This window comes from Aquarana catesbeiana, linkage group LG03 (genome assembly GCF_042186555.1).
Source record: "Aquarana catesbeiana isolate 2022-GZ linkage group LG03, ASM4218655v1, whole genome shotgun sequence".
NCBI classification, from domain to species: domain Eukaryota; kingdom Metazoa; phylum Chordata; class Amphibia; order Anura; family Ranidae; genus Aquarana; species Aquarana catesbeiana.
The window spans coordinates 637,693,414-637,704,716 of record NC_133326.1 but is presented as its reverse complement, the minus strand read 5'-3'; the positions used below and the strand labels follow the sequence as shown (position 1 = coordinate 637,704,716).

Below are 11,303 nucleotides of genomic sequence, written 5' to 3'. Positions count from 1 at the left end.
CATTGTTCATCAGGAATTAATGTGGATCTGCATCGCTGGATGACGGAAAGGACTTGTCAAAAAGTGTTCGTTTTTATTTAATACTTACGATTTTTTGTGAATGAGCAGGGGTACTAGGCACCTCTTACTCATTCTTATGGGGTCCAGATTTAGATAAGTCCCTCTGTCTGTATACCTCCACAACCAGATGCCCATGGTTGTGGGTAATTGGCCCTTGTCCTCACTAACATGGAAACAATGTGCTTTGCTGGGGGATTCCCTCTGACAAGGCTTTCTTCCCATGTTGAGGGCATATGGCCTGGTCAGCCAGGCTGTATGCTCGGATAAGGGTTTGGTAAAGATTTTCTTCTGGGGGTGGCCACCCATGCTTTTTAGTTTTTAGTTTTTGCATGGGGTTCCTGTTTAAAATCCTTACCAGACCCACATCTGGGATAAGGGTCTGGAATAGAAGAAGGGAATCCTAGGCCACATTATTTACAAACAGAAGGAAACAGCCAGGGGCTGTCATTTGCTGTCAATTTAAGATGCATTTTTTTTATTTGTAAATGTAAATTTTGCTGTAGTAGTTTGCTAACATTCTACTAATACTCCACTTCATAGGCAGGTTAAGGGCATCCCTATGGCATGTTATTGAGAGGGGTTTACATTTTTTTAATGTTTACCTTTTAGGCTTTATTAAAATCACTTCTCCCCACCAAAAGATTTTTTGCTTTGGTACTTCTTCCCTGGGGGAGTGCACAACCCTCTATGTCATTTGTTTGGCAATCTCTTGCCTATTAGACTAGAAAATGGCAATCACTGTTTTTAACATTCGGCTTCCATTGACTTCAGCGGGTTTCTGATTTGGCAGCTGAACAAGTAATGTTTGCCAAACCTGCCTCGAACTGAGACCTGCTAGGATCAACTTATTCCTTTTCCTGACATGCGACTGTGTCCAGACACTCGTATACCTTAAGACTTATGACAGAGTGTATTTAAGGCACTGCTGCCTCCGACTGCTAGTCTTATAAGATTAGTTATGAGATTCGCTCATGGCGCTACTGTGCTATTCACTGTTCTCCTGGCTGGAGAGAAGCTGTACCTAGCAGTGCATGGATCTCTTGGCTTCTACTTTATCAGATTACTAGTCATTAAGTAGGGGAACCAATATAAGAAAGCTAAGCCCTGCTTCTACAGGTAATTCTGGCATCTAGTTTTTGGCCCTCTGCTTGTCATCCTTCAGGACAGTTTCACAGTTCATTAAAGAATAATAATATACTTTACATATAATATTTATTAACTTCTCTGACTTACTTTTCATATGTGTTGATTTTATTTTATTTTGCTTTAATATAATAAAATGTGTAATATGCTGCCATTTTGAGCAGCATTAGTTTATTTTTGAGGCCCTTAAAGGTTCACTGGCTGTTTAATATCACCACACTATACTATATATGAATATTCTGAAACGTATCATCACATATTGAAAAAATACCACTGGCCAAACGGTACCAATGTCAAATACTGTCTTTATTTTCCACCAGAAAAAAAAGTATATTTGATACCATGCTCACTCAACCACGTGAAAGTCTTTTGTGTTCTGTGCGTTTCATAAAAATAACTGATAATCTCAGACTGTAAAAAGAATTAAACCAAGAAAGAAACAAAGAAACGTGAGATGATCGTCCTATGCAGTCCACATCACTCTCCAGAAGTCTTTATAACATGGAACAGAGTGACATTATAGAGAACTTGATGACCATTATTCCAGGTGTAGAGGACTCTCTCTCGTGGGTTGTAGTCCAGCATAGATATGTGTGAATACTGATTATGGAATGGGATATCTGTGTATTCATAAGTAGAAGAATTGGTGTAATATGCAAAGTAGATCTTGGCTCCTGCTAAATGGGAATTGGTTACATAGAGGGTGCCGCATATCATGAAGGACTCTCCAGCACTACGTTTTGGGTAGCCAGTGTCCCAGGTCTGGAGGATCTCCAGCGTTAGGGGGTCCAGCTTGCTGACAACAATATTTCCTGCATTCTGATTAGTCGTGTAAACTGCCCAGAGCCCATTTTCATCCACCATGAAGTCAATGTCGGAGAATCCACCCCAGGAGTAAGGGAAGGTGTTGTTGTAGCCAGCATTGTTGAGATTCCTCTGAACAGAGACACTACGTGATCGGAAGTGATATTTTACCACAATGTTGCTCTGGTACTTGTTGTAATACAGAGATCCATTGTAAACCACATGGCCAGTACCGGCCCAGGGATGGGGCAGAAGGTGTTGCACGAAGTTCTGGCCTTTGATAAAGTCATTGAGGCTGCGATATTCTAAGACTCTTCGGCCTTTTAGGTAACCATCCATGTACCAAACCTGGAAAAGAAAAATGTTGTTTTAGAGGTGAAATGTTAACCAGTGTTTGTATTACTTGATACTACAAATGAGGGCACTGGACATCAGTTCGCAACATCACCACAACCATAATCCACAGCATTATCTACAGATCCCAAAAGTCTACTAGTATATTCAATTGGTAAAACTTCAGTAAACCTCAATACCTGATCAGTTTTCATTTTTGCACTCACATAAGACAAAGATAAATTATGATCCTGATGTTTTCTGTGGGTTATTGCACTTTGCCCAATATTCTGCCTTTTTATTGTGGACCTTTCAGTACATGTACACATCCGTCTAAATAAATTTCTGACAAGTCACAATATACAGCAACAATATAATTCAAAACTGTTCCACTTTTTATCATTAAAAAGACATTCTGGAGTATATGCACCTAGGCTGAGAAGATGTCATAAGTCTGATTCAGGCACAAAGAAGCACTTCCTTAGGCTCCTTTCACATGAGCGGTTGGATCATGTCCGCCTGTCCATTTTTCAAGCAGACCTGATTGGACCCTCCATTTTCCTCTATGGAGCAGCGGATGTAAATGGACTTGTGTCTGTATTCACCTGCCTACCTCCAATCCGATCAGGAAAAAAACAAAGGGTAACCATTCCCCTTGGTCTGGGCAGAGAGACTGGAGGTCAGTTGGATGTAAACAGACAGCCGGTCCACTTACATCTGACTGCCCATAGAGTAGAGCGGGTTGTGCCTGTGACCGCTCTGCATAAGCGTAGCAGACACGGACCTGTCATCTGCCTGCTCCACTCAGCTCAGCAGGGGATCAATGGACAGATTCCCTGCTGAGATAAATGGATCTTGACCATGTCAAAGGGGCTTAGTCCCATTTCCACCAGTTTGTAGCAAGTCAGGTGAGAGGCTGTGGCAGAACCAAGAACTGTACAAGCACCAGGATATACATGGTTGTGCCATCTTTAAGCTAGCATCTTAGGCCCCATGCACACCTGGCTGGCAGAAGCACCACAATACCAAATTGCGTGTTGCGCATTTGGGTGACATTCATTCTTAATGGCACTCCAAACATTGTGTGATTTTGTGACAGAAAACGCATGTTTAAAAATTGCGCAAAGCTTGTCACCTAAAAAAGAACAAGATCTTCTTTTGGGCAAAAAATGCACATAGGGCATCCCTTTGAAGCGAATGGGCTGCCCTATGCCCAACACAAAGAAACACCTATAAATCATGCTTAAAAATCACAAGTGGGAATGCTCCTTCCCACTATGCGAGGTCTGAACAGGGCCTTAGTCCTGGAGGTAGTTGCCCAAACTGGACAAAGATAACGGCATCCTTCTGAATCAAAAAACAGATGAGGAAATTGTCAGAAGAATTGTAATCTTTGTGAGAAGTTGGAAATACCTATGTTAGACATGTACATATTATTGCTGCCTATGCTTAACCGCAAATTATTACTGATGCTAGATAAAATTTAACTAAACTTTCCAAACGTATCTGTTATATTGGTCACCAAACCAATATAACAGATAAGGATACAGCCTTATGTTCCGTTTTGTATTTTTAATCCCTGTAATAATTTTGGATTCAGACTGTAGGCCTTGTAGATGTTCCATGTAATATTTCTTCCTGTGTATCTTTAGAACATTTTGCTCCTTCTTGAACTGATTTTGTACATATTCATTTCAGTCTTACAAGTGATTTAAGTTGTTTAATGATTATACTCTACTCTGCTCAGTTTTATTAATTTCATCGGAATGCATACTATCTTCCATTTATTTTCCCAGCGCTATAAGTAAGAGGTTTAAAACCTCGATACATTATATTATCTATACAAGTTACTATTTTAGTATCCATTCCCTGAATTGCTTCCTCTTTATGACTGTGCTTGTAGACGCAGATATGTAGGGTCATAAAATGCAGTTCTCAAGGTAAGGTCTCAGCAACTCATTACATGGCAATATAACTATTTCACCTCTGCTGAACACGCACACACACATACCTAGGTTCCTTAAATAACAGGGTAAATGAAGATTATGGTGCCTTATAGCTTTATATATATATATTTTTTTCCAATAATGGATGGCCTAAATGCAGTTTTTATAATTTACCTAATGAATCCTTTGTGGGGCAACAGGGATGTATAAAGATTCTGTATCCTAAAGGCCAATTGTTATTTATGAGATGAAAGATAGCATACCAAGACAGGTTATGGTATGATGGGTTAAAACATACTTGCCAACTGTCCCGGATTTCCCTTGGGACTTGGGCCCAATTCCCGAATTTCTGGTGTCTCGGGAAATGTCCAGAGAAATCCGGTTCTGCCGCCGCCGCTGCTAGAGGTCAGCGGCCGCCATTTTGATGAAGTTAAGGAAGATGGCTGGGGGGGGCTAGGGCCTACCCCCCGCCCCTTTCCACATCAGACTAGCAGCGGGGCGGGGAGGTAGGCGAGGTGAGGCGGAGGGTGGGCGGCGACGCAGGAGCTCCGTCTAGCCCCCCCAGCCGTCTTCCTGTGTGATACTAGCCATGCTGCGGACACGTGACTACCAGGACACCTCTGAGGTAGGGGGGGGGCGCACCGCTGTGGGACTCCTGATGTGTGGGGGGGCTCCTTTGGGGACACACACCTGATGAAAGGGGGACTCCACTGGGGACACCTGATGTGAGGGGGGCTCCACTGGGGACACCTGATGCGAGGGGGGGCTCTACCGGGGACACCTGATGTGAGGGGGCTCTACCGGGGACACCTGATGTGAGGGGGGCTCTGCCAGGGACACCTGATGTGAGGGGGGGCTCCGCCGGGGACACCTGATGTGAGGGGGAGCTCCGCCGGGGACACCTGATGTGAGGGGGGGCTCTGCCAGGGACACCTGATGTGAAGGGGGGCTCTGCCGGGGACACCTGATGTGAGGGGGGGCTCCGCCGGGGACACCTGATGTGAGGGGGGCTCCGCTGGGGACACCTGATGTGAGGGGGGGCTCCGCCGGGGACACCTGATGTGAGGGGGGGCTCCGACGGGGACACCTGATGTGAGGGGGGGCTCCGCCGGGGACACCTGATGTGAGGGGGGGCTCCGCCGGGGACACCTGATGTGAGGGGGAGCTCCTTCGGGGACACCTGATGTGAGGGGGAGCTCCTTCGGGGACACCTGATGTGAGGGGGAGCTCCGCCGGGGACACCTGATGTGAGGGGGGCTCCGCTGGGGACTCCTGGTGTGAGGGGGGGCTCCGCTGGGGACATCTGATGTAAGGGGGGCTCTGCTGGGGGCACCTGATGCAAGGACGGACTCTGCTGGGACATCTGATGCAAGGACGGACTCTGCTGGGACACCTGATGCAAGGACGGACTCTGCTGGGACATCTGACGCAAGGACGGACGGCTGGTGGCAGGCGAAGTGGCTAGTGACACGCTCAGGGATCCCACTGATTCTGCATTATGGTGAGTTGAATGATTTCATTTTATATTACAATTAAATAATAGAAATAATGCACTTCAATCATCCTGACACCATAACAACCATGGTGCCGGGATGATTAAAGTGCTAACACCAGGTGTTTGGAGTATCTTTATCTGCTGATTGTTAAACTTTCTAGAATACACATATTTTTATTGTGTAGGATCTGGGGCTGCTGTCCCATCATTTTCCTCTCCCCCTCTAATCCCTCTAATCCCTCTCCCCCTCTCTCCCTCTCCATCCCTCATTCATCTCAGACTCTAACCACACCCTCTTGAGACACGCCCATTTAAGCCACGCCCACTATGTCGCGTAAACCACGCCTATTTTTCGCTTGTATTTTTTGCCTTAGGCCACGCCTACAAACAAATGCCCCCACCCCCTAATTATTGTACGGCTCCGCCTACAGCCATAAAAGTGTCCCACATTTTTTTTTTACAATGTTGGCAACTATGGTTAAAAGAAAGCGCAGATCCTTCCACTCATCCAATTGTGCAACAAACTTGTGAAGCCTGGCAAGTCTAGCAATAGCTTAGCAAGTCATTTTCAAACTTGCAGCACAATATTGGAAATGGATACCCAAGATTGGGATGACGCTTTAATCAAATTTAAGAACTTAAAGTGAACCTGTGACCGGGCTATGGACACTTAAAATGGTTGCAAGCCTGAAAAACACAAATCAATCTAATCATACAATTGAATACATTCTACCTGTACTAACTATCTGAGCTTGACTTTGCATCTTGAAGCATTCCCCTTCTCCAGAAATCCTCCATGCTCTTTTGAATATAATAAATCCAACAGGAAAACATTCTGAAAGGAAGTTAGATTACAAACAAGTCCCTTCTAACTTCTGTAGCTATAGGTGCTATGGAGCTATTCATCCTCATTAATAGCACAAGCAAGTCCTTTACTCAGCACCTCAGCTTACTCTGGTCTTTGTTCCAAGAGCTCCTGTTTTGTGCTTACATTAGAGATTAGGAGCCTGCAATGCTGCTGACTCACTGCTGAGTACAGAAGCTGATTAGACTTAGACAAGGACATCAGGGCTTCTGCTGTAAATTTTGAGCATGAATTACTTCACAGTGGATGCAGCTACAGAGGTCAGTGAGGGCTTGACTGCCTACCACACTGTCACAGCCACACTATAAGTCACTGATCACCTCCATCACTAGTATAGTCACAAAATAAAATAAGAAAATAAAATAAGAAAAGATTTGTGCTCAGTGCATAAACAGTGAGATATAAACATTAAAATAATAATAAAGATACGTGAGAGTCCTGCAGCTGGACACTATAACCCCGATATGAGGCCACAAAAGTGGATATAGATAAAACAGTGCAGCGCTGGCCAAATATCACATGAGTGAAATGTGTTGAATGTAACAATCAATAAGGTTGTAACAACTAATAAATATTAATTAATCAATTAATTTATTGATTAATTAATATTTATTAGTTGTTACAACCTTATTGATTGTTACTCACTTTAATTGGAATTTTTCACTCATTCAACACATTTCACTCATGTGATATTTGGCCAGCGCTGCACTGTTTTATCACTAGTATAGTGCCTGTAGTGATCAGTATCTTAATCACGATTAAAACTATACTAGTGTCTCTAATAGTATTGTGTCCCCAAAAACGCAGTTTGGTTTTTACCAAAGACATGTAGCAGAATATATTTTGGCCTAAGGCTCCATGCACACTGAAGCTGATAAACTGACGTTAAAAGCTAGTCCTGACGCCAGGAAAAAAGCACCATTAAAAACACGATTGTATCAGCATTTTGCATTGGCGTCAATGCGCGTTTAACCATGTTAGCTTTTAGCCGTGTTTCTCTGCCTCTATTCAAAATCAATGGTTCCCTATAAGAGCCCAATGATTTGAATAGAAGTCTCACCAGAAGTCGGATCATGATGATCCGACTTGTGGTGCGACTTGTGTGCTGAGGATTTTAAAGGGGAACCCTGCCAAAATGAAAAAAAAAATTGGCGTGGCGTTCCCCCCAGGATGATAGCAGACCCCTAGTGGTCAAAAGGCGAACCGATGTAGAGTTACGTCGGTTTGCCCAGGGGAGCCAACCTGCTGCAGTACAACTGCAGCGGCTGGTCGGGAAGGGATTAAATAGCATGTCGCTTTCAGAAAGCGGTGCTCCCAATCAGCGCGAGTAATGCCGTTCACTACACTGCATGTGGTAATACAGTAGTTATAAGGTTAAAGCTGAATTCCAGGAATTCAGCCCCTTTATAAAAAGTGAAGGCACATTTTGAGTTGAGTCCAGGGAGATGTATGACATCTCTTGGATATATCTCTAATTTATATCTGACAGTTTTATTGCACTCCTGGAAAATGGCTATTGCTGTAGTTCCGGGGGCCAGACGCTGTTGCTTCATGTCAAAGCATCTTTAACAATAGAGCTGGTGGAGCTGCTATGCCCGCCTCTCCCCATCCTCCTGCCCAATCACATAAGCCTTTGTATTATGTGAACTCATTCACAAAATACAAAGGCTTCTCTGAATGGGCAGCAGAGGGGATGGGTGAGCATAGCTGCTCTGTGTGCTGCTCTCTCTTCTCTCCCAGCCCCGACTGTCAGTGTATACTCCGGCAGAGCCATAAACTGGTCAGATATAAATAATAGAGATAAGTTCAGGAGATTGTTGGACTTAACACATAGTGTGCTTGCACTTTTCACAAAGTGGCTGAATTCCTGGAATTCAGCTTAAAAGAAGGCGATGAGGAGGCGACATATTGCCGCTTCACCACCTGTAAAACTCTTATGGAAAGCCATCTAAACGGCACATATGAACGCTTTTACTGCAGCACACGTGAATGAGCTCTTAGAGTCATCTTTGTCATGGATAAACCGAGCCTGATTTTTGCAATGCAATGAATTCAAGCATTCCTTTGAACAATTGGACTGCATGGGTTAAATTCTGATTACTATCGAGCGTTTGCACTTACGTAACCATCATGTGCAGAAACATGCTCATTATCACATGTCGAGCTTTTCCAGCACTCACAATTAGAGAACTCCTCACGTATTGGCCAGAAAAATTCATACAGATATACTAAACCGGTAGCAGGATTACAGTCCTCCAGCCCTGAGCTGAACAGCATTGCATTATTATGTTAAATAAAGGCCATTGAGTTTGTACATCACATGACATTGAAGCTAGCTGCTGGCTCCACACAACACAGGCTGTTGACTGCTGATAGTAACAAATTTTGTTTAGCAACAGACAAATAATTAAGAACTGCCCTGGAAGGCTTTTAGCTTTAATACCAGTTTTCATTTCAGTACTGCCAACTTCTTAACAAATCCGTTCCTTTTTCATTCAAGCAAAGCGGGTGAATGCCATGGATCAATAAGAACGAATATCATTTCATAAGTACCCAACTTAGTATCAGTATTAATACCACTTAAGAGCTATTGCTTTGTCAGGGAGAAAGAGCAATGCTGCAGGTTGTATTGTGCTGGCACGTTGAAGTAATAGGATTTCCACCAATGTTCAATGCAGCCATCACTTAGAATGCAGGACACTGCAGCCAGGGATCAATGTTTTACTTGCACTCGGGACTGATGACATTACAGCTCAGAATAAATTGTATTACAAGTTACGATCGATAGTGTTACTGCATACAATTGATGGTGCCATCACATGGAACGGATTGGGTTACTGCTGCAAATCGATAGTGTTACATCGGTACTTAGCAGTAAGAGTATTAGCACTTAGAATAGATTAAAGTGGCGATTGTTATATACGATCCAGGTGATCCAAGCATGGTGAAATTTATAGCAAGGAAGGTCAGCTGAAGGTATCCTGAATGAGAGAATGTCAAAGCTTTGCAGACTGTAATGGGTTAATAATGATCTACCTAAGATTGGGAAAGAATCAAGGTATTTTCCCCAAGTGGGACTTTAAATGGCACATTGACAAGTAACATGTTTGAATTCCAATGTTTTTTTTTTTAAATTGAAAAGTTTATTTATACAATATTTAGAAATTAATAAAAGACAACATATACATACATACATGACCCCAGATGAAACGCGTCAGAACGAGCCTCGCTGTTGCCATTGCGTTAATTCTCTACTATTGAATATCCCTACAAGCGCTTTTTATTCATCCAAATGTGAGTGTTCCTGCTTTTTAAATCACCTACGGTTTTACACTATGTGGAGCATTTGTTTCCTTTCTGGTTATACCATATGAGTGCATAAGGAAGACTTGACCCATCCTTTGTTTGAGGCTGCCAGCCCTGACCGGTTTTGCTACATTGAGCCATTCAAGGGACGGAGGGATCATCCCCCATTTTGGCCAGGAGCAAGAGGCGTGGATGTTCCATCTCATTGGTGTAGATACACCACAAGCCTTGGCGACTCATTGTACGTATACCTTTTTGAGTCCATACGTTCCAGTAAGCCTTCCCAAAGTTGGTGGTGGTTGTCTTCTTCACACATGTGTTCTCTATGTGATTTTTGCTGATACCATAATGACTTACCCTCCTTTTTTGGATTCACTTCAACACTTATTTTGCACCTAAGTGGACTTATTTTGATTTTGTTTTTTCTAATTGTTTTCCCCTTGGATACATTTATTTTTGTCACCTCATTATAGCTATTCCGATGTTCATTCATTATTAGTATGAGTTTTATATGTATGTACGACTTCATGGTATTCATATATTTATATGGTACACTGTTTTCGATTGATGCACATATTTGATCATCCTGTAGATAAACAGAGACCTTTCACTTTTAGTGCTGCACATATCTTTAAAATATACATAGAACTGCGTAAGTTAGGGTGATTAGTCACTGTTCTCCAGTATGATATAGCATCTTCTGTTACTCAACACGCTTCAGAGAAGAGTCTCCTTCATCGGGGTACAGACAAGATCATATTTCTATAATACAGATATTAGATTTTCAATATATAGTACATTCTGATAATGACAGAATTCCAGCACCACAAATAAGTATCAAGTAGGATTACTCTTACCAACCCAGATAGCAAGGATAGCAAGGATAACATGCCAAATTTGTGGCAGTGTTCAATTGTAAGTCTGTTAACTTGATGCACATGTTTACTAGCAAGTACACTTGAAGCACAATTTCTAGTTGACACTTTTCTAATTTGTAGCAAATTTGCATGGCAAGTCTCTAGCAAGAGCAAAGTTGCAGTGGTGAGTCTACAGCAAGAGCTCTGCAAGTTTACAGCATGAAAAATCAGCCACAGTGACCCCTGTGGTGGGATGACAATAGCACAATCTAACTGAACCAAAACTTGCAGGATGTTTGCAAAGAAAGTTGTTCTGGAGTCATGCAATGGGGACTTGCTGCAATTGTGCAACAAACTTGTGAAGCCTGGTAAGTCTAGCAATAGATACAAATTAAATAGGTGACAATTGATAAAAAATCAATAGTGACAGCCAAACAAAATAAAGTTAAATAAAACACCACGGTACGAACTTATATTGATCCCCAAATGTGTCC

The 11,303-nt window shown here is 42.7% G+C and overlaps 1 protein-coding gene across 2 annotated transcripts in view; it reads right to left on the bottom strand.

Moving 5' to 3' along the window:
- Window positions 1-1,491: 1,491 nt before the first annotated feature.
- Window positions 1,492-11,303, bottom strand: part of OLFM2 (olfactomedin 2) — a 522,305-nt gene continuing 512,493 nt past the window's right edge. For both annotated transcript variants that reach the window (XM_073622529.1, XM_073622530.1), the window contains exon 6: window positions 1,492-2,355. In XM_073622529.1, the coding sequence (XP_073478630.1) occupies window positions 1,681-2,355 (675 nt within the window). In that variant the 3' untranslated portion in view covers window positions 1,492-1,680. The remainder of the gene's footprint in view (window positions 2,356-11,303) is intronic.